The sequence below is a fragment of the Bufo bufo genome, chromosome 5, assembly GCF_905171765.1.
Source record: "Bufo bufo chromosome 5, aBufBuf1.1, whole genome shotgun sequence".
Lineage (NCBI taxonomy): Eukaryota > Metazoa > Chordata > Amphibia > Anura > Bufonidae > Bufo > Bufo bufo.
This window is the reverse complement of record NC_053393.1, coordinates 550,770,355-550,794,730: the sequence shown is the minus strand read 5'-3', so window position 1 is coordinate 550,794,730 and position 24,376 is coordinate 550,770,355. Positions and strand designations below refer to the sequence as shown.

General features: G+C 46.7%; 1 protein-coding gene across 1 annotated transcript in view; it reads right to left on the bottom strand.

The window, feature by feature from the left end:
- Positions 1 to 1,295: 1,295 nt before the first annotated feature.
- Positions 1,296 to 24,376, bottom strand: part of LOC121002640 (cell wall protein DAN4-like) — a 42,038-nt gene continuing 18,957 nt past the window's right edge. Inside the window, exons 2-3 of the mRNA XM_040434078.1 lie at positions 2,224 to 3,296; positions 1,296 to 1,307 (exon numbers count right to left, since the gene is read on the bottom strand). Coding sequence (XP_040290012.1) covers positions 1,296 to 1,307; positions 2,224 to 3,296 — 1,085 coding nt within the window. The remainder of the gene's footprint in view (positions 1,308 to 2,223; positions 3,297 to 24,376) is intronic.

Below are 24,376 nucleotides of genomic sequence, written 5' to 3'. Positions count from 1 at the left end.
AAATCAATTTGAGCAAGAAAATAAATAAAAAAAACTTTTCTCATCATGTATTTGTGAATATTTCTTAGAGTGCGGTATCTGGATTCGCCATGTAACCGCTCTCTGGGTGGCTTGTTAATAAAGCAGCTCTCTCTTCCTCTCTCCCAGCAGGAAGTGACAGTATCAGAGCGACCAGCAGTCAGAAAGCTCTTCTTTCTGTTTCCTTTCTTGCTTCTTCTTCTCTCACATTGAACACATTTACAGAAGGATCAGACGTGATGTGAACAGAACTTTAGTTTTGCTCTAAGAGCTGAGGGTTTGTAACCGTTGTATCCAGTCTGGACAATCCTCTAAGCTGAACAGTCTGGACTCAAGACTGATACATTATAACCTCCACTGATACATTATAACCTCCACAGATACATTATAACCTCCACAGATACATTATAACTAGGGATGAGCGAATTGACTTCGGATGAAACATCCGAAGTTGATTTGCATAAAACTTCCTTCTAATACTGTACAGAGCAGGAGCTCCATACATTATTAGAATGTATTGGCTCCGATGAGCCGAAGTTTTTTGCTTCGCTAAGTCTCGCGAGACTTCGCGCAATAACTTAAATTTGTACTGTAAATTAATTTGTACTGTAAAAAAAACATTTCCTGAACCCAGGTTCGGTTCCAAGGTGCCACTCATCGGAGCCAATACATTCTAATACTGTACGGAGCTCCTGCACCGACTTAGGATGCGCTCATCCCTAATTATAACCTCCACTGATACATTATAACCTCCACTGATACATTGTAGCTATGAGGGCAGACGTGGGATTTGTGGTGCTGGGGTGTTTAACAGACAGGATTGTCTATGCTAGATACAGACCCTCAGTTGTGAGAAGTATTAGGCCAGTACAGCATTTTCCACTAATAGAAAGTTTTAGACTTTTCATTATACAGTGCTGAGGCTTTATTTATATAGAAAAACTCAAAATGCTTTACACTGCAGCTCTGCTCCATCAGAACACAGCTACGATCAGTGACTCCAGCTAGGCTGCGCTGTTTATTGGAGTCTGAGGTGATCTGAGATTCACTTCTCGCATTAAAATGTTGAAGCTGCTGCTCTGTCCCTCCCTTATGCTTTACACCTCAGCTCTGCTTGTACAGATTTGCTGCTGTGTTTGAGCGCATGCTCAGGAGATCAATACAATGGGAGGTGAATACACGACAGCAAGGACTGAAGATTATAAACTACAAGGGACTAAATCTCCAGTGAAGATGCCGCGCACACTGAGGGGAGGAGCCTAAACAGGAGGAGGAGCTTAAATCTGCAGCTAGCGAGAAAGGAAAAATTCTGAGCGGATTAGAGGTAATCTCTTCTGACCGCCACTGATTGCGGAATCTCTGTGACATTTACTGTGCGGAGCATGAGCGGCCGAACACTGAAAGCAGTCATGTCATTAACAGGGGGCGGGGCTGTGACAACCTCTCAGACAGGATATACAGGCAGGTTGTCGGCAGTAATAGGTGACTAGATGTTCCTGTAGCGTAAGGTGTGTGGATCTCATGTCTGATCACATGTCATTATATCAGTGATGTCATCAGCAGGGGGCGGGGCTGTGACATCAACAGTAGCAGCAGCAGTAGCAGCATAGCATGGAACATAGAAGGCAGTAAGTCCGCTGTTTATGAGCAGTAGTGTTGAGCGCGAATATTCGAATCGTAGAATTTTAATCGCGAATATCGCCACTTCGAGGATTTGCGAATATTTAGAATATAATGCTATATATTCGTATTCGTGAATAGTGTTGAATATTCTAATCGCTAATTTATCGCAAATTTATCGCGAATATATTACATTGCCAATTTTTCGCAATCAAGTAAACAATGACGAGATCACAAATTCTCTAATTTTATAATTTATGGTGAATATTCAGAAAATTTTTTGTGAAATATTGCGAATTTGAATATTGCCTATGCCCCTCATCACTAATGAGTAGTAGTGGTGGCAGTGGTAGCAGTAGCGGTATGAGTAGTAATGGTGGTAGCAGTAGTGGTATGAGTAGTAGTGGTGGCAGTAGTAGCAGTAGTGGTATGAGTAGTAGTGGTGGCAGTGGTAGCAGTAGCGGTATGAGTAGTAATGGTGGTAGCAGTAGTGGTATGAGTAGTAGTGGTGGCAGTCGTAGCAGTAGTGGTATGAGTAGTAGTGGTGGCAGTGATAGCTGTAGTGGTATGAGTAGTAGTGGTTGCAGTGGTAGCTGTAGTGGTATGAGTAGTAGTAGTAGTAGTGGTGGCAGTGGTAGCAGTAGTGGTATGAGTAGTAGTGGTGGCAGTGGTAGCAGTAGTGGTATGAGTAGTAGTAGTGGCAGTGGTAGCTGTAGTGGTATGAGTAGTAGTAGTGGCAGTGGTAGCTGTAGTGGTATGAGTAGTAGTAGTGGCAGTGGTAGCTGTAGTGGTATGAGAAGTAATAGTGGCAGTGGTAGCAGTAGTGTTATGAGTAGTAGTAGTGGCAGCAGTAGTGGTATGAGTAGTAGTGGTGGCAGTGGTAGCAGTAGTGGTATGAGTAGTAGTGGTGGCAGTGGTAGCTGTAGTGGTATGAGTAGTAGTAGGGGCAGTGGTAGCTGTAGTGGTATGAGTAGTAGTAGTGGCAGTGGTAGCTGTAGTGGTATGAGAAGTAGTAGTGGCAGTGGTAGCAGTAGTGTTATGAGTAGTAGTAGTGGTGGCAGTGGTAGCTGTAGTAGTATGAGTAGTAGTAGTGGCAGTGGTAGCTGTAGTGGTATGAGAAGTAGTAGTGGTGGCAGTGGTAGCAGTAGTGGTATGAGTAGTAGTAGTGGCAGTGGTAGCTGTAGTGGTATGAGAAGTAGTAGTGGTGGCAGTGGTAGCTGTAGTGGTATGAGTAGTAGTAGTGGCAGCAGTAGTGTTATGAGTAGTAGTAGTAGTGGTGGCAGTGGTAGCTGTAGTGGTATGAGTAGTAGTAGTAGTGGCAGTGGTAGCTGTAGTGGTATGAGAAGTAGTGGTGGTGGCAGTGGTAGCAGTAGTGTTATGAGTAGTAGTAGTGGTGGCAGTGGTAGCTGTAGTGGTATGAGATGTAGTAGTGGCAGTGGTAGCAGTAGTGGTATGAGTAGTAGTGGTGGCAGTGGTAGCTGTAGTGGTATGAGAAGTAGTGGTGGCAGTGGTAGCAGTAGTGGTAGGAGGAGTAGTAGTGGCAGTGGTAGCTGTAGTGGTATGAGAAGTAGTGGTGGCAGTGGTAGCTGTAGTGGTATGAGAAGTAGTGGTGGCAGTGGTAGCAGTAGTGGTAGGAGGAGTAGTAGTGGCAGTGGTAGCTGTAGTGGTATGAGAAGTAGTAGTGGCAGTGGTAGCAGTAGTGTTATGAGAAGTAGTAGTGGTGGTAGATGTAGTGGTATAAGTAGTAGAAGTGGCAGTGGTAGCTGTATGAGAAGTAGTAGTGGTGGCAGTGGTAGCTGTAGTGTTATGAGTAGTAGTAGTGGTGGCAGTGGTAGCTGTAGTGTTATGAGTAGTAGTGGTGGTGGCAGTGGTAGCAGTAGTGTTATGATTAGTAGTAGTGGCAGTGGTAGCTGTAGTGGTATGAGAAGTAGTAGTGGTGGCAGTGGTAGCTGTAGTGGTATGAGAAGTAGTAGTGGTGGCAGTGGTAGCTGTAGTGGTATGAGAAGTAGTAGTGGTGGCAGTAGTGTTATGAGTAGTAGTGGTGGTGGCAGTGGTAGCAGTAGTGTTATGATTAGTAGTAGTGGTGGCAGTGGTAGCTGTAGTGGTATGAGAAGTAGTAGTAGTGGCAGTGGTAGCTGTAGTGGTATGAGTAGTAGTAGTGGCAGTGGTAGCTGTAGTGGTATGAGAAGTAGTGGTGGTGGCAGTGGTAGCTGTAGTGGTATGAGTAGTAGTAGTGGCAGTGGTAGCTGTAGTGGTATGAGAAGTAGTGGTGGCAGTGGTAGCAGTAGTGTTATGAGTAGTAGTAGTGGTGGTGGCAGTGGTAGTAGTAGTGTTATGAGTAGTAGTAGTGGTGGCAGTGGTAGCTGTAGTGGTATGAGTAGTAGTGGCAGTGGTAGCTGTAGTGGTATGAGTAGTAGTAGTGGCAGTGGTAGTAGTAGTGTTATGAGTAGTAGTAGTGGTGGCAGTGGTAGCTGTAGTGGTATGAGTAGTAGTGGCAGTGGTAGCTGTAGTGGTATGAGTAGTAGTAGTGGTGGCAGTGGTAGCAGTAGTGGTATGAGTAGTAGTAGTGGTAGCTGTAGTGGTATGCGTAGTAGTGGTGGCAGTGGTAGCAGTAGTGGTATGAGTAGTAGTGGCGGATGCGTAGCGTTCATAGTGGTACAGTACGGGATTAGCAGCAGGTAGCAGCAGCCATACGGAAGATGATGGTAGGCAGGACGGCAGACAGGAACAGCGGGAAGATGGGGCACCGCCAGCCAGGGAGGTCTATTCATCAGAATCAGCCGGAGGAGTGTGAAATCCCCCGGATCCAGGCTTGGTTCATTTTGACAAAAGTAATGTTTTGGACACTGGCAGAGGACAACTTGGTCCCTTTTGGTGTCACCGCGCCCCCTGCGGCTCTTACAACCCTCTGAGATGACTCTAGAGCAGGGATCAGCAACCTTCGCACTCCAGCTGTTGTGAAACTACAATTCCCAGCATGCTCCATTCATTTCTTTTTTTTTTATAATTGTATATTTATTAAATAATATAGAAATGAAAATGCACATCTACAATAGATTCATGCACATTAGTACAAGGTAAAGGATGGAACATGAAGTACATCGCATTCATATTGATTGAGCACTTATAACACTCGATAATATTCAATGATGTAAAATGAGAAACCGAGCAGAAATATAATAATAAAGTGTACGAAGAGAAACTGTGTCTATCTTTAATCAGTCCAAAGTAGGACTACTGAGCGGTATATCCTCATCAGGTAGTAGTGAAGGAATCTTAGAGACCCGAAATCCCAGAGCTTCTCAGTAAGTAATGCTTCACCAAACTAATATCCAAAAGACAAGACAAATAACATAGACAATGACACAGGGGGGGGGGGGGGGGGGGGCACCTCTTTCTCATGAGGTCGTTAAGGTTGCCTTGTGGCCCAGTAATTATCCCATAGGTCCCATATGGTGTTTAAGAGTACAATTTTGTCCTGAAACATGGCCGTGGAGTATTCCATTGTTCGGACCTCTGTCACCCTCGCATACAAATCAGAAACCCATGGCGGCTCAGGGCTTTGCCAAGATCGAGATATTAGACAACGAGCTGCTGTTAGTATCAATAGTAATAACTTAAGTGAGTGTTTTTTAACTTGAATGGGGACCACATTAAGCAGGAAGGACATAGGATTAGGTCGGATTTCCACTGCAAAAATATCACTCAGGAGGGCGCCTACTCCAGTCCAGTAGGGGCGAATCTTGGGGCAGTCCCAGAAAATATGAGGCAATGTGCCCCTATGCAAGCCGCATCTCCAGCAATCTCTCGGGACTACTGGGTTCATTCTATGGAGGAGGTCAGGAGTGTGGGACCAGTACATTAAGTTTTTTTATTGGTTCTCCTGATGAAGTACCGACATAGAGGATTTCGCTGCCATCCTCCATATAAGGTGCCAGAGTGCGTCCGGTAAGGCCTTCCCTAGGTACTCCTCCCACTGTACCATGTAGGAATGCCTTTGAACCCGATTGGGGAAGGGAGTCAGCAATATGGAGTAAATCTCAGAAATTAGACCCTTTGTGTGTACCCCTTCCCTGCAAAGGCGTTCAAAGGCAGTCGGGAGGGAGACTGTGATCCCCGAAAAAATTTACTTTTCAAAGTGACTGATCTGGATATAAAAGTAATTGGAGGAGGAGGGGAGATCATATTTGGTCTGGAGAGTAGAAAACGGCAAAAGGTCCCTAGTGAAGGGGTCCACAATATCTGCAAATCGAAACACTCCCCGCTGAAACCATGGTCTCGTCGTGGACGAGGTAAGACTAGTAGGGAGCGTAGGGTGATACAAAAAGGAGGTCATGGCGGAGTGGTTAGAAACCAGAGGGAATTTGCAATTGCACTGCTGCCATATGAGTCTGGTATAAGCCATGGGCCCTAGGAGATCCTTAGCTGGTAGAGTCTTGTGAGATCCAGACCATAGCATGGAGTTAGGATGTATAGGAGTCATCCGGAGTCTTTCTACTTGCATCCAGACAGAGTATGGGTGCAAGAAAGCCCAGGCCGTGACAGAACGTAGTTGGGCCGCCCAGTAATATTTGGACAGATCCGGTACCGCTAGTCCACCCTGGTGCCTACTAGATAGAAGGACTGACCTTGGGATTCTATGACGTCTTCCCGCCCATATGAATCTAAGGAGGTGAGATTGAATGGATCTCAGATCTTTGAGGGGAACTATAATCGGTAAGGTCTCAAAAAGATACAGAAGCTTGGGCAAGATCGTAATTTTATCGCAGCAATACGTCCCATGAGAGAGAGTGGGAGAGCGTGCCAGGGGACCCCTGATTTCCGCATATATGCGTGGAAAGTTAGCTTTATAAAGGTCCCCATATCGGGTCAACACCCAAATATCGCAGGGAGTCCGTCTTCCAGTGGAAAGGGAAGTTAAGCCCGAGAGAGCCCAAGGCCGTCTGAGAAAGATTAAGAGGGAGGGCCTCAGTTTTATGGGTGTTGACCTTATACCCAGAGAGTCGACTATATTCCTGCAGGATGGAGTGGAGGTTTGGTGGGGAAATATGAAGTTTGGTACGGGTAAGAAGGATGTCGTCTGCATATAGCGATAGCTTAAACTCCCTGTCTCTGACCATAACACCTCTGATGTCTGGGCATGCCCTGATTTTGGCCGCCAGGGGTTCGATACACATGGCAAATAATAGCGGAGATTGGGGGCACCCTTGTCTCGTCCCGTTAGCAATGCGTATGGGTCGAGATTGAACATGATGTAGTTTGATTGTCGCTGTGGGGGAGTATAGGCTACAAATGGCCCTAACGAAGGGACCAGAAAGGCCATATGCCTGCAAGGTAGCAAAAAGGAAAGGCCAACCTAAACGGTCGAATGCCTTTTCAGCGTCTAAACTAAGAAGTAGCGCCTCCTCACCCGAGCGAGATATGACATCTATCAAGTCAATGTTTCTTCGTGTGTTGTTGGCCCCCTGACGGCCTGGGACAAATCCCACCTGATCTTTGTGGATCAGGGAGGGGAGAAAAACGTTTAGTCAGGAGGCTAGGGCCTTGTTGTAAATCCTAAGGTCTGAGTTAAGCAGGGCAATGGGCCTGTAATTTTGGCATTCGTGGGGATCTTTCCCAGGTTTCGGAATCATCGTGAGATAAGAGTGAGACATTGGGGCAGGTACTGCGTTGCCAGCTAGAAAATGAATAAAAAGGGTTACTAAGTGAGGGATTAGTTCGGTCTTGAGAGTCTTATAATATTTATATGAGAAGCCATCAGGCCCTGGGGATTTACCCTCAGGTAGATGGTCCACCACTTCCCCTATCTCTTCCGGTGTTATCGGACTATTAAGGGTGGCAAGGTCGGAAGTTGATAGGGTAGGGAGTAGAGTTGAGCGAACACCTGGATGTTCGGGTTCGAGAAGTTCAGCCGAACTTCGCGTAAATGTTCGGGTTCGGGATCCGAACCCGAACCGAACTTCGTCCCGAACCCGAACCCTATTGAAGTCAATGGGGACCCGAACTTTTGGGCACTAAAAAGGCTGTAAAACAGCCCAGGAAAGAGCTAGAGGGCTGCAAAAGGCAGCAACATGTAGGTAAATCCCCTGCAAACAAATGTGGATAGGGAAATGAATTAAAATTAAAATTAAAAAAATAAAAATGAACCAATATCAATTGGACAGAGGTCCCATAGCAGAGAATCAGTTTCTTCATGCCATAGCAAAGAATCTGGCTTCATGTCAGCAGAGAATCAGTCTCTTCATGCCATAGCAGAGAATCTGGCTTCATGTCAGCGCAGAATCAGTCTTCATGTCATGGCAGAGAATCAGGCTTCACGTCACCCACCACTGGAACAGGCCACTGTCACACATTTAGGCCCCGGCACCCAGACAGAGGAGAGCGGTCCCGTAACAGAGAATCTGGCCTTATGTCAGTGCAGAATCTGTCTTCATGTCATAGCAGAGAATCAGGCTTCACGTCACCCACCACTGGAACAGGCCACTGTCACACATTTAGGCCCAGGCACCCAGGCAGAGGAGAGAGGTCCCGTAACAGAGAATCTGGCCTTATGTCAGCGCAGAATCTGTCTTCATGTCATAGCAGAGAATCAGGCTTCACGTCACCCACCACTGGAACAGGCCACTGTCACACATTTAGGCCCAGGCACCCAGGCAGAGGAGAGAGGTCCCGTAACAGAGAATCTGGCCTTATGTCAGCGCAGAATCTGTCTTAATGTCATAGCAGAGAATCAGGCTTCACGTCACCCACCACTGGAACAGGCCACTGTCACACATTTAGGCCCAGGCACCCAGGCAGAGGAGAGCGGTCCCGTAACAGAGAATCTGGCCTTATGTCAGCGCAGAATCTGTCTTCATGTCATAGCAGAGAATCAGGCTTCACGTCACCCACCACTGGAACAGGCCACTGTGACACATTTAGGCCCAGGCACCCAGGCAGAGGAGAGAGGTCCCGTAACAGAGAATCTGGCCTTATGTCAGCGCAGAATCTGTCTTCATGTCATAGCAGAGAATCAGGCTTCACGTCACCCACCACTGGAACAGGCCACTGTCACACATTTAGGCCCAGGCACCCAGGCAGAGGAGAGAGGTCCCGTAACAGAGAATCTGGCCTTATGTCAGCGCAGAATCTGTCTTCATGTCATAGCAGAGAATCAGGCTTCACGTCACCCACCACTGGAACAGGCCACTGTCACACATTTAGGCCCCGGCACCCAGACAGAGGAGAGCGGTCCCGTAACAGAGAATCTGGCCTTATGTCAGCGCAGAATCTGTATTCATGTCATAGCAGAGAATCAGGCTTCACGTCACCCACCACTGGAACAGGCCACTGTCACACATTTAGGCCCAGGCACCCAGGCAGAGGAGAGAGGTCCCGTAACAGAGAATCTGGCATTATGTCAGCGCAGAATCTGTATTCATGTCATAGCAGAGAATCAGGCTTCACGTCACCCACCACTGGAACAGGCCACTGTCACACATTTAGGCCCCGGCACCCACACAGAGGAGAGCGGTCCCGTAACAGAGAATCTGGCCTTATGTCAGCGCAGAATCTGTATTCATGTCATAGCAGAGAATCAGGCTTCACGTCACCCACCACTGGAACAGGCCACTGTCACACATTTAGGCCCCGGCACCCAGACAGAGGAGAGCGGTCCCGTAACAGAGAATCTGGCCTTATGTCAGCGCAGAATCTGTATTCATGTCATAGCAGAGAATCAGGCTTCACGTCACCCACCACTGGAACAGGCCACTGTCACACATTTAGGCCCAGGCACCCAGGCAGAGGAGAGAGGTCCCGTAACAGAGAATCTGGCCTTATGTCAGCGCAGAATCTGTATTCATGTCATAGCAGAGAATCAGGCTTCACGTCACCCACCACTGGAACAGGCCACTGTCACACATTTAGGCCCAGGCACCCAGGCAGAGGAGAGAGGTCCCGTAACAGAGAATCTGGCCTTATGTCAGCGCAGAATCTGTATTCATGTCATAGCAGAGAATCAGGCTTCACGTCACCCACCACTGGAACAGGCCACTGTCACACATTTAGGCCCCGGCACCCAGACAGAGGAGAGCGGTCCCGTAACAGAGAATCTGGCCTTATGTCAGCGCAGAATCTGTATTCATGTCATAGCAGAGAATCAGGCTTCACGTCACCCACCACTGAAACAGGCCACTGTCACACATTTAGGCCCCGGCACCCAGACAGAGGAGAGCGGTCCCGTAACAGAGAATCTGGCCTTATGTCAGCGCAGAATCTGTATTCATGTCATAGCAGAGAATCAGACTTCACGTCACCCACCACTGGAACAGGCCACTGTCACACATTTAGACCCAGGCACCCAGGCAGAGGAGAGAGGTCCCGTAACAGAGAATCTGGCCTTATGTCAGCGCAGAATCTGTATTCATGTCATAGCAGAGAATCAGGCTTCACGTCACCCACCACTGGAACAGGCCACTGTCACACATTTAGGCCCCGGCACCCAGACAGAGGAGAGCGGTCCCGTAACAAAGAATCTGGCCTTATGTCAGCGCAGAATCTGTATTCATGTCATAGCAGAGAATCAGGCTTCACGTCACCCACCACTGGAACAGGCCACTGTCACACATTTAGGCCCAGGCACCCAGGCAGAGGAGAGAGGTCTCGTAACAGAGAATCTGGCCTTATGTCAGCGCAGAATCTGTATTCATGTCATAGCAGAGAATCAGGCTTCACGTCACCCACCACTGGAACAGGCCACTGTCACACATTAGGCCCAGGCACCCAGGCAGAGGAGAGAGGTCCCGTAACAGAGAATCTGGCCTTATGTCAGCGCAGAATCTGTATTCATGTCATAGCAGAGAATCAGGCTTCACGTCACCCACCACTGGAACAGGCCACTGTCACACATTTAGGCCCCGGCACCCAGACAGAGGAGAGCGGTCCCGTAACAGAGAATCTGGCCTTATGTCAGCGCAGAATCTGTCTTCATGTCATAGCAGAGAATCAGGCTTCACGTCAGCCACCACTGGAACAGGACACTGTCACACATTTAGGCCCAGGCACCCAGGCAGAGGAGAGAGGTCCCGTAACAGAGAATCTGGCCTTATGTCAGCGCAGAATCTGTATTCATGTCATAGCAGAGAATCAGGCTTCACGTCACCCACCACTGGAACAGGCCACTGTCACACATTTAGGCCCCGGCACCCAGACAGAGGAGAGCAGTCCCGTAACAGAGAATCTGGCCTTATGTCAGCGCAGAATCTGTATTCATGTCATAGCAGAGAATCAGGCTTCACGTCACCCACCACTGAAACAGGCCACTGTCACACATTTAGGCCCCGGCACCCAGACAGAGGAGAGCGGTCCCGTAACAGAGAATCTGGCCTTATGTCAGCGCAGAATCTGTATTCATGTCATAGCAGAGAATCAGACTTCACGTCACCCACCACTGGAACAGGCCACTGTCACACATTTAGACCCAGGCACCCAGGCAGAGGAGAGAGGTCCCGTAACAGAGAATCTGGCCTTATGTCAGCGCAGAATCTGTATTCATGTCATAGCAGAGAATCAGGCTTCACGTCACCCACCACTGGAACAGGCCACTGTCACACATTTAGGCCCCGGCACCCAGACAGAGGAGAGCGGTCCCGTAACAAAGAATCTGGCCTTATGTCAGCGCAGAATCTGTATTCATGTCATAGCAGAGAATCAGGCTTCACGTCACCCACCACTGGAACAGGCCACTGTCACACATTTAGGCCCAGGCACCCAGGCAGAGGAGAGAGGTCTCGTAACAGAGAATCTGGCCTTATGTCAGCGCAGAATCTGTATTCATGTCATAGCAGAGAATCAGGCTTCACGTCACCCACCACTGGAACAGGCCACTGTCACACATTAGGCCCAGGCACCCAGGCAGAGGAGAAAGGTCCCGTAACAGAGAATCTGGCCTTATGTCAACGCAGAATCTGTATTCATGTCATAGCAGAGAATCAGGCTTCACGTCACCCACCACTGGAACAGGCCACTGTCACACATTTAGGCCCCGGCACCCAGACAGAGGAGAGCGGTCCCGTAACAGAGAATCTGGCCTTATGTCAGCGCAGAATCTGTCTTCATGTCATAGCAGAGAATCAGGCTTCACGTCAGCCACCACTGGAACAGGACACTGTCACACATTTAGGCCCAGGCACCCAGGCAGAGGAGAGAGGTCCCGTAACAGAGAATCTGGCCTTATGTCAGCGCAGAATCTGTATTCATGTCATAGCAGAGAATCAGGCTTCACGTCACCCACCACTGGAACAGGCCACTGTCACACATTTAGGCCCCGGCACCCAGACAGAGGAGAGCAGTCCCGTAACAGAGAATCTGGCCTTATGTCAGCGCAGAAACTGTCTTCATGTCATAGCAGAGAATCAGGCTTCACGTCAGCCACCACTGGAACAGGCCACTGTCACACATTTAGGCCCAGGCACCCAGGCAGAGGAGAGAGGTCCCGTAACAGAGAATCTGGCCTTATGTCAGCGCAGAATCTGTATTCATGTCATAGCAGAGAATCAGGCTTCACGTCACCCACCACTGGAACAGGCCACTGTCACACATTTAGGCCCAGGCACCCAGACAGAGGAGAGCAGTCCCGTAACAGAGAATCTGGCCTTATGTCAGCGCAGAAACTGTCTTCATGTCATAGCAGAGAATCAGGCTTCACGTCACCCACCACTGGAACAGGCCACTGTCACACATTTAGGCCCCGGCACCCAGACAGAGGAGAGGTTCATTCAACTTTGGGTTGCCCCGCAATATAATGGTAAAATGAAATTAAAAATAGTATTGAATGAGGAAGTGCCCTGGAGTAGAATAATATATTGTTAAGGGGAGGTAGTTAATATCTAATCTGCACAAGGGATGGACAGGTCCTGTGGGATCCATGCCTGGTTCATTTTTATGAACGTCAGCTTGTCCACATTGGCTGTAGACAGGCGGCTGCGTTTGTCTGTAATGACTCCCCCTGCCGTGCTGAATACACGTTCAGACAAAACGCTGGCCGCCGGGCAGGCCAGCACCTCCAAGGCATAAAAGGCTAGCTCTGGCCACGTGGACAATTTGGAGACCCAGAAGTTGAATGGGGCCGAACCATCAGTCAGTACGTGGAGGGGTGTGCACAGGTACTGTTCCACCATGTTAGTGAAATGTTGCCTCCTGCTAACACGTTCCGTATCAGGTGGTGGTGCAGTTAGCTGTGGCGTGGTGACAAAACTTTTCCACATCTCTGCCATGCTAACCCTGCCCTCAGAGGAGCTGGGCGTGACACAGCTGCGTTGGCGACCTCTTGCTCCTCCTCTGCCTTCGCCTTGGGCTTCCACTGGTTCCCCTGTGACATTTGGGAATGCTCTCAGTAGCGCGTCTACCAATGTGCGCTTGTACTCGCGCATCTTCCTATCACGCTCCAGTGTAGGAAGTAAGGTGGGCACATTGTCTTTGTACCGGGGATCCAGCAGGGTGGCAACCCAGTAGTCCGCACACGTTAAAATGTGGGCAACTCTGCTGTCGTTGCGCAGGCACTGCAGCATGTAGTCGCTCATGTGTGCCAGGCTGCCCAGAGGTAAGCACAAGCTGTCCTCTGTGGGAGGCGTATCGTCATCGTCCTGTGTTTCCCCCCAGCCACGCACCAGTGATGGGCCCGAGCTGCTTTGGGTGCCACCTCGCTGTGAACATGCTTCATCCTCATCCTCCTCCACCTCCTCCTCATCCTCGTCCTCCTCGTCCTCCAGTAGTGGGCCCTGTCTGGCCACATTTGTACCTGGCCTCTGGTGTTGCAAAAAAACTCCCTCTGAGTCACTTCGAAGAGACTGGCCTGAAAGTGCTAAAAATGACCCCTCTTCCTCCTCTTCCTCCTGGGCCACCTCCTCTTCCATCATCGCCCTAAGTGTTTTCTCAAGGAGACATAGAAGTGGTATTGTAACGCTGATAATGGCGTCATCGCCACTGGCCATGTTGGTGGAGTACTCGAAACAGCGCAACAGGGCACACAGGTCTCGCATGGAGGCCCAGTCATTGGTGGTGAAGTGGTGCTGTTCCGCAGTGCGACTGACCCGTGCGTGCTGCAGCTGAAACTCCACTATGGCCTGCTGCTGCTCGCACAGTCTGTCCATCATATGCAAGGTGGAGTTCCACCTGGTGGGCACGTCGCATATGAGGCGGTGAGCGGGAAGGCAGCGCAGACAGGCGAGCAGCGGCAGGGTGTGAACGCCGGAAGCCCGAACAGAAGGCCCGCACTTTATGCAGCAGCTCTGACATGTCGGGGTAGTTGCGAATGAACTTCTGCACCACCAAATTCAGCACATGCGCCAGGCAAGGGATGTGCGTCAAACCGGCTAGTCCCAGAGCTGCAACGAGATTTCGCCCATTATCGCACACCGGCAGGCCGGGCTTGAGGCTCACCGGCAGCAACCACTCATCGGTCTGTTGTTCTATACCCCGCCACAACTCCTGTGCGGTGTGGGGCCTGTCCCCCAAACATATTAGTTTCAGAACGGCCTGCTGACGTTTACCCCGTGCTGTGCTGAAGTTGGTGGTGAAGGTGTGTGGCTGACTGGATGAGCAGGTGGAAGAAGAGGAGGAGGAAGCTGAGTGGGAGGAGGAGGAGACAGGAGGCAAAGAATGTTGCCCTGCGATCCTTGGCGGCGGAAGGACGTGCGCCAAATAACTCTCCGCCTGGGGCCCAGCCGCCACTACATTTACCCAGTGTGCAGTTAGGGAGATATAGCGTCCCTGGCCGTGCTTACTGGTCCACGTATCTGTGGTTAGGTGGACCTTGCCACAGATGGCGTTGCGCAGTGCACACTTGATTTTATCGGACACTTGTTTGTGCAGGGAAGGCACGGCTCTCTTGGAGAAGTAGTGGCGGCTGGGAACAACATACTGTGGGACAGCAAGTGACATGAGCTGTTTGAAGCTGTGTGTGTCCACCAGCCTAAATGACAGCATTTCATAGGCCAGTAGTTTAGAAATGCTGGCATTCAGGGCCAGGGATCGAGGGTGGCTAGGTGAGAATTTACGCTTTCTCTCAAATGTTTGTGAGATGGAGAGCTGAACGCTGCCGTGTGACATGGTTGAGATGCTTGGTGACGCAGGTGGTGGTGTTGGTGGTACATCCCATGTTTGCTGGGCGGCAGGTGCCAACGTTCCTCCAGAGGCGGAGGAAGAGGCCGAGGCGGCGGCAGCAGCAGCAGAAGAGGCCGAGGCGGCAGCAGCAGAAGAGGTAGCAGGGGGAGCCTGAGTGACTTCCTTGTTTTTAAGGTGTTTACTCCACTGCAGTTCATGCTTTGCATGCAGGTGCCTGGTCATGCAGGTTGTGCTAAGGTTCAGAACGTTAATGCCTCGCTTCAGGCTCTGATGGCACAGCGTGCAAACCACTCGGGTCTTGTCGTCAGCACATTGTTTGAAGAAGTGCCAAGCCAGGGAACTCCTTGAAGCTGCCTTTGGGGTGCTCGGTCCCAGATGGCGGCGGTCAGTAGCAGGCGGAGTCTCTTGGCGGCGGGTGTTCTGATTTTGCCCACTGCTCCCTCTTTTGCTACGCTGTTGGCTCGGTCTCACCACTGCCTCTTCCTCCGAACTGTGAAAGTCAGTGGCACGACCTTCATTCCATGTGGGGTCTAGGACCTCATCGTCCCCTGCATCGTCTTCCACCCAGTCTTGATCCCTGACCTCCTGTTCAGTCTGCACACTGCAGAAAGACGCAGCAGTTGGCACCTGTGTTTCGTCATCATCAGAGACGTGCTGAGGTGGTATTCCCATGTCCTCATCATCAGGAAAAATAAGTGGTTGTGCGTTAGTGCATTCTATCTCTTCCACCCCTGGGGAAGGGCTAGGTGGATGCCCTTGGGAAACCCTGGCAGCAGAGTCTTCAAACAGCATAAGAGACTGCTGCATAACTTGAGGCTCAGACAGTTTCCCTGATATGCATGGGGGTGATGTGACAGACCGATGGGCTTGGTTTTCATGCGCCATCTGTGCGCTTTCTGCAGAAGACTGGGTGGGAGATAATGTGAACGTGCTGGATCCACTGTCGGCCACCCAATTGACTAATGCCTGTACCTGCTCAGGCCTTACCATCCTTAGAACGGCATTGGGCCCCACCAAATATCGCTGTAAATTCTGCTGGCTACTGGGACCTGAGGTAGTTGGTTCACTAGGACGTGTGGCTGTGGCAGAACGGCCACGTCCTCTCCCAGCACCAGAGGGTCCACTAACACCAGCACGACCATGTCCACGTCCGCGTCCGCGTCCCTTATTAGATGTTTTCCTCATTGTTCCCGTTCACCACAATTTTGAGAATGGCAAATTTGGGAATGCTTTTTCAACCCAGAACAAAAAGTCTGCTTTTACGGTCACTACAAATAACTTGACCAGCTAAAACAGTACAGATTTGGTTGAATAGAGATGTGAGACCTGTTTTTTTTTTGCGCTGTGTGACAGTTATAGGTTTAATCACAGAATGACACTTCTATCAGCACGCTAGCGTGTGTCTTAGGTTTTTCTGAATGACACTATCAATACCTTCAATGTAAGATTTTCTTTTTGGGATAGATTTCAAGTAGGCCTCAAATACCACAAACTAGTTATTTTGAGAATGGCAAATTTGGGAATGCTTTTTCAACCCAGAACAAAAAGTCTGCTTTTACGGTCACTACAAATAACTTGACCAGCTAAAACTGTGCAGATTTGGTTGAATAGAGATGTGAGACCTGTTTTTTTTTGCGCTGTGTGACAGTTATAGGTTTAATCACAGAATGACACTTCTATCAGCACGCTAGCGTGTGTCTTAGGTTTTTCTGAATGACACTATCAATACCTTCAATGTAAGATTTTCTTTTTGGGATAGATTTCAAGTAGGCCTCAAATACCACAAACTAGTTATTTTGAGAATGGCAAATTTGGGAATGCTTTTTCAACCCAGAACAAAAAGTCTGCTTTTACGGTCACTACAAATAACTTGACCAGCTAAAACTGTGCAGATTTGGTTGAATAGAGATGTGAGACCTGTTTTTTTTTGCGCTGTGTGACAGTTATAGGTTTAATCACAGAATGACACTTCTATCAGCACGCTAGCGTGTGTCTTAGGTTTTTCTGAATGACACTATCAATACCTTCAATGTAAGATTTTCTTTTTGGGATAGATTTCAAGTAGGCCTCAAATACCACAAACTAGTTATTTTGAGAATGGCAAATTTGGGAATGCTTTTTCAACCCAGAACAAAAAGTCTGCTTTTACGCTCACTACAAATAACTTGACCAGCTAAAACTGTGCAGATTTGGTTGAATAGAGATGTGAGACCTGCTTTTTTTTGCGCTGTGTGACAGTTATAGGTTTAATCACAGAATGACACTTCTATCAGCACGCTAGCGTGTGTCTTAGGTTTTTCTGAATGACACTATCAATACCTTCAATGTAAGATTTTCTTTTTGGGATAGATTTCAAGTAGGCCTCAAATACCACAAACTAGTTATTTTCAGAATGGCAAATTTGGGAATGCTTTTTCAACCAAGAACAAAAAGTCTGCTTTTACGGTCACTACAAATAACTTGACCAGCTAAAACTGTGCAGATTTGGTTGAATAGAAATGTCAGGTCTATTTTTTAGGCGCTGGGTGACAGGCTCAACTTGCCCCTGATGTAATATATGGCCAAAAAATAACCACACTGTTGATGGTTAAATGCACTTGGGTGACACAGGCTCAGCCTGCACCAGATGTAGTATATGGCCAAAAAATAATCAGACTGTTGATGGCTAAATGCACTTGGGTGACACAGGCTCAGCCTGCAGCTGATGTAGGATATAGCACAAAATAACCACACTATCGATGGTTAAATACACTTGGGTGACACAGGCTCAGCCTGCAGCTGATGTAGTATATGGCCAAAAAATAATCAGACTGTTGATGGTTAAATGCACTTGGGTGACACAGGCTCAGCCTGCAGCTGATGTAGTATATGGCCAAAAAATAACCAGACTATTGATGGTTAAATGCACTTCGGTGACACAGGCTCAGCCTGCACCTGATGTAGGATATAGCACAAAATAACCACACTATCGATGGTTAAATACACTTGGTGATAGCTCGTGCTGGCGCACCACAAGTCACAAAATGGCCGCCGATCACCCCAGAAAAAAAGTGATCTAAAAACGCTCTGGGCAGCCTCAAAAAAGTGAGCAAGTCAATAATAGCACTTCAATGATCCACAGCTGCAGATCGATCCCAGAATGAAGTCTTTTGGAGGAGTTAATCTGCCTAATCTCGCCCTAACGTCGCAGCTGCAACCTCTCCCTATACTGATCATAGCAGAGTGACGTGTGGCGCTACGTGACTCCAGATTAAATACACCCTGTACAGAATTATTAGGCAAATGAGTATTTTGACCACATCATCCACTTTATGCATGTTGTCTTACTCCAAGCTGTATAGGCTCGAAAGCCTACTACCAATTAAGCATATTAGGCGATGTGCATCTCTGTAATGAGAAGGGGTGTGGTCTAATGACATCAACACCCTATATCAGTTGTGCATAATTATTAGGCAACTTCCTTTCCTTTTGCAAAATGGGTCAAAAGAAGGACTTGACAGGCTCAGAAAAGTCAAAAATAGTGAGATATCTTGCAGAGGGATGCAGCACTCTTAAAATTGCAAAGCTTCTGAAGCGTGATCATCGAACAATCAAGCGTTTCATTCAAAATAGTCAACAGGGTCGCAAGAAGCGTGTGGAAAAACCAAGGCGCAAAATAACTGCCCATGAACTGAGAAAAGTCAAGCGTGCAGCTGCCAAGATGCCACTTGCCACCAGTTTGGCCATATTTCAGAGCTGCAACATCACTGGAGTGCCCAAAAGCACAAGGTGTGCAATACTCAGAGACATGGCCAAGGTAAGAAAGGCTGAAAGACGACCACCACTGAACAAGACACACAAGCTGAAACGTCAAGACTGGGCCAAGAAATATCTCAAAACTGATTTTTCTAAGGTTTTATGGACTGATGAAATGAGAGTGAGTCTTGATGGGCCAGATGGATGGGCCCGTGGCTGGATTGGTAAAGGGCAGAGAGCTCCAGTCCGACTCAGACGCCAGCAAGGTGGAGGTGGAGTACTGGTTTGGGCTGGTATCATCAAAGATGAGCTTGTGGGGCCTTTTCGGGTTGAGGATGGAGTCAAGCTCAACTCCCAGTGCTACTGCCAGTTTCTGGAAGACACCTTCTTCAAGCAGTGGTACAGGAAGAAGTCTGCATCCTTCAAGAAAAACATGATTTTCATGCAGGACAATGCTCCATCACACGCGTCCAAGTACTCCACAGCGTGGCTGGCAAGAAAGGGTATAAAAGAAGAAAATCTAATGACATGGCCTCCTTGTTCACCTGATCTGAACCCCATTGAGAACCTGTGGTCCATCATCAAATGTGAGATTTACAAGGAGGGAAAACAGTACACCTCTCTGAACAGTGTCTGGGAGGCTGTGGTTGCTGCTGCACGCAATGTTGATGGTGAACAGATCAAAACACTGACAGAATCCATGGATGGCAGGCTTTTGAGTGTCCATGCAAAGAAAGGTGGCTATATTGGTCACTGATTTGTTTTTGTTTTGTTTTTGAATGTCAGAAATGTATATTTGTGAATGTTGAGATGTTATATTGGTTTCACTGGTAGAAATAAATAATTGAAATGGGTATATATTTGTTTTTTGTTAAGTTGCCTAATAATTATGCACAGTAATAGTCACCTGCACACACAGATATCCCCCTAAAATAGCTAAAACTAAAAACAAACTAAAAACTACTTCCAAAAATATTCAGCTTTGATATTAATGAGTTTTTTGGGTTCATTGAGAACATGGTTGTTGTTCAATAATAAAATTAATCCTCAAAAATACAACTTGCCTAATAATTCTGCACTCCCTGTAGAGGCTGGGTCACATGGTGCACTGGCCAATCACAGCCATGCCAATAGTAGGCATGGCTGTGATGGCCTCTTGGGCCAAGTAGTATGACGCTTGTTGATTGGCTGCTTTGCAGCCTTTCAAAAAGCGCCAAGAAAGCGCCGAACACCGAACCCGAACCCGGACTTTTATGAAAATGTTCGGGTTTGGGTCCATGTCACGGACACCCCAAAATTCGGTACGAACCCGAACTATACAGTTCGGGTTCGCTCATCCCTAGTAGGGAGGTGACAGGATTCAAAATAAGACTGGAGTGTACTATCTCTAAGTCTCTCATCTGAGGGGAGGTCGGAGGGTAAATTGTACAGGCAAGAGTAGTAGGTCGAGAACCTCTCTGCTATCACTCTGGGGTCATAGTGGTAACATAGTAACATAGTACATAAGGCCGAAAAAAGACATTTGTCTGTGTGAGGTAGAAGCCAATTTTCCTCACTTTAGGGGAATAAAAAATTCCTTCCCGACTCCAATCAGGCGTCAGAATAACTCCCTGGATCAACCACCCCTCTCTAGTAGCTATAGCCTGTAATATTATTACACTCCAGAAATACATCCAGGCCCCTCTTGAATTCCTTTATTGTACTCCCCATCACCACCTCCTCAGGCAGAGAGCTCCATAGTAAAGAATCCTCTTCTATGTTTGTGTACAAACCTTCTTTCCTCCAGACGCAGAGGACGTCCCCTCGTCACAGTCCTGGGGATAAATAGATGATGGGATAGATCTCTGTACTGACCCCTGATATATTTATACATAGTTATTAGATCGCCCCTCAGTCGTCTTTTTTCTAAAGTGAATAACCCTAATTTTGATAATCTTTCAGGGTACTGTAGTTGCCCCGATCCAGTTATTACTTTAGTTGCCCTCCTCTGGACCCTCTCCAGCTCTGCTATGTCTGCCTTGTTCACTGGAGCCCAGAACTGTACACAGTACTCCATGTGTGGTCTGACTAATGATTTGTAAAGTGGTAGGACTATGTTCTCATCACGGGCATCTATGCCCCTTTTGATGCAACCCATTATCTTATTGGCCTTGGCAGCAGCTGCCTGACACTGTTTTTTGCAGCTTAGTTTTCTGTTTATTAAAATACCTAGATCCTTTTCCATGTCAGTGTTACCGAGTGTTTTACCATTTAGTATGTACGGGTGACTTGCATTATTCCTTCCCATGTGCATAACCTTACATTTGTCAGTGTTAAACCTCATCTGCCACTTCTCTGCCCAAACCTCCAATCTATCCAGATCCCTCTGTAGTAGTGTAAAATAATAAACTAACACTTTTTAGCAGGCTAGGGTTTGGAGGACCATGCAAGGGCAGCACTTGTGTTGAATGTCAATTTTTGACAGGTTGAGACGACAATAGCATTTGGTAAGGTTAGGAATTCTCCTACTTCAGCATATTATTATTAGCTTGACTTATAAGGAGCAATTAGGAAACCATGATGTAAGGGATTCTACTAGCTAACCATATATGTCTGGTACAATGCTAAATTTAGGATACAATACACCTCAATGGAGAGTCAGACTATAAAGAAGCCTTCATCTTTTGACTAGGGCAGAGCATTCTATGACAAGACACCTGTTGCTCTCTACACACACACATTCACACATACACATTACTTTAAGGGAATTACTTTTTCACTCATTTTAAATTGGTTTATTGCTTGCTTGTAACCTTTTAAGATTCATCTGCTGTACTTATTTTTCTTCCTAAACTTTGTAACCTTTCTTTTTATTAAATCCTTTTAACTTTTATCTTTCATCACGAACTTTGCGCATTTTGTTGGGCTCCTTCTAAAGCATTTCTTGAAAAATAGAGAAATGCTGGACGTTATTCTACAAGTAGTATACTGCCCTCTGTAGTATATATATATATACAGTATACTGTCCTCTGTAGTATATATACAGTATACTGTCCTCTTCTGTGTTAATTACTTTACACAGATTAGTGTCATCTGCGAAAATTGATATTTTACTATGCAAGCCTTCTACAAGATCATTAATAAATATATTGAAGAGAATAGGGCCCAATACTGACCCCTGAGGTACCCCACTAGTGACAGTGACCCAATCTGAGTGTGCACCGTTAATAACCACCCTCTGTTTTCTATCACTCAGCCAGTTACTTACCCACATACAGACGTTTTCTCCCAGTTCGAGCATTCTCATTTTATATACTAACCTTTTATGTGGTACAGTGTCAAATGCTTTGGAGAAGTCCAGATACACGACATCCATTGATTCGCCGCTGTCAAGTCTAGAACTTACCTCCTCATAGAAACTGATTAAATTAGTTTGACATGACCGATCCCTCACGAAGCCATGCTGATATGGCGTTATTTGCTTATTTCCGTTGAGATGCTCTAAGATAGCATCTCTCAGAAAACCTTCAAACAGTTTACCCACAACAGATGTTCAACTTACCGGCCTATAGTTTCCAGGCTCTGTTTTTGGACCCTTTTTGAATATTGGCACCACATTTGCTATGCGCCAATCCTGAGGAACACTCCCTATCAGTATAGAGTCCGCAAATATCAGAAATAAGGGTCTGGCTATGACATTACTTAATTCCCTTAGGATACGGGGGTGTATGCCATCCGGTCCTGGCGATTTGTCTATTTTAATCTTTTTAAGTCGCTGTTGTACTTCTTCCTGGGTCAGACAGGACACTTTTAATGGGGAATTTATTTTTACTTTCAGCATTTCATCTGACAGTTTTTTTTCCTCAGTGAATACTCAGCAGAAGTGGGCAAAATCATTTAAAACAAAAAGATAGCATTTAGTAATTATATATTTTTTTTAAAACGAGGATGACAGGCAAATTTATAAGATTAGGCAGAGAGAGGCCAAACAAGTTATAAGAGCTTCTAAAGCACAGGCAGAAGAGAAATTAGCTCAGTCAGTGAAAAAAGGCGATAAGACATTCTTCACATACATAAAAGAAAAAAGGAAACTAAAACAAGGAATTACCAAATTAAAAACAAAAGAAGGAAGGTATATGGAAGAAGATAAAGAACTAGCTGACTGCCTCAATGAATACTTCTGTTCAGTTTTTACAAAGGAAAATGAAGGGAAAGGACCTCAGTTAGGAAAGAAGACTAATGAATCTTTTGATGCATATGTCTTTACAGAGGAAGAGGTTCTAAGTCAGCTGTCTAAAATTAATACAAATAAGTCACAGGGGCCTGATGGGATACACCCAAAGCTATTAAAAGAGCTCAGCGGTGAACTAGCAAAACCATTAACAGATTTATTTAACCAATCACTGGCAACAGGAGTCGTCCCAGAAGATTGGAAATTAGCAAATGCTGTGCCCATTCACAAGAAAGGTAGTAGATAGGAATCAGGCAACTATAGACCAGTAAGCTTGACATCAATAGTGGGGAAATTAATGGAAACCATACTTAAGAAGAGGATTGTGGAACATCTAATATCCCATGGATTGAAAGATGAAAAACAGCATGGGTTTACTTCAGGGAGATCATATGAAACTAATTTTATTAATTTTTTTGCTTGGGTGACTAAAATAATAGATGGAGGAGGTGCAGTAGACATCGCTTATCTAGACTTTAGTAAGGCTTTTGATACTGTCCCACATAGAAGGCTTATCAATAAATTGCAGTCTTTGGGCTTGGACTCCCATATTGTTGAATGGATTAGGCAGTGGCTGAGGGACAGACAACAGAGGGTTGTATTCAATGGAGTATATTCAGACCAAGGTCTTGTTACCAGTGGGGACCTCAGGGATCTGTTCTGGGACCCATATTGTTTAAGATCTTTATCAGCGAAATTGCAGAAGGCCTCGATGGTAAGGTGTGTCTTTTTGCTGATTACACAAAGATTTGTAACAGGGTTGATGTTCCTGGAGGGATACACCAAATGGAAAAGGATTTAGGAAAACTAGAGGAATGGTCAAAAATCTGGCAACTAAAATGTAATGTTGATAAGTGCAAGATAATGCACCTGGGACGTAAAAACCCAAGAGCAGAATATAAAATCAGTGATACAGTCCTAACCTCAGTATCTGAGGAAAGGGATTTAGGGGTCATTATTTCAGAAGACTTAAAGGTAGGCAGACAATGTCATAGAGCAGCAGGAGATGCTAGCAGAATGCTGGGGTGTATAGGGAGAGGCATTACCAGTAGACAGAGGGAGGCGCTCATGCCGCTCTACAGAGCACTAGTGAGACCTCATCTGGAGTATTGTGCTCAGTACTGGAGACCATATCTCCAGAAGGATATTGATACTTTGGAGAGAGTTCAGAGAAGAGCAACTAAACTAGTACATGAATTGCAGGATAAAACTTACCAGGAAAGATTAAAGGACCTTAACATGTATAGCTTGGAAGAAAGACGAGACAGAGGGGATATGAAAGAAACTGCTAAATACATAAAGGGAATCAACAAGGTAAAAGAGGAGAGAAGATTTAAAAGAAGAAAAACTGCTACAAGAGGACATAGTGTTAAATTAGAGGGGCAAAGGTTTAAAAGTAATATCAGGAAGTATTACTTTACTGAGAGAGTAGTGGATGCATGGAATAGCCTTCCTGCAGAAGTGGTAACTGCAAATACAGTGAAGGAGTTTAAGCATGCATGGGATAGGCATAAGGCCATCCTTCATATAAGATAAGCCAGGGGCTATCCATAGTATTTAGTATATTGGGCAGACTAGATGGGCCAAATGGTTCTCATCTGCCGTATGTATGAGGTTTGTTCCCCCAAGCATAATAATGCTGTCATGTGTAAAGTAATAATTTGTTGACACGACCTAAAGCTAGACTCT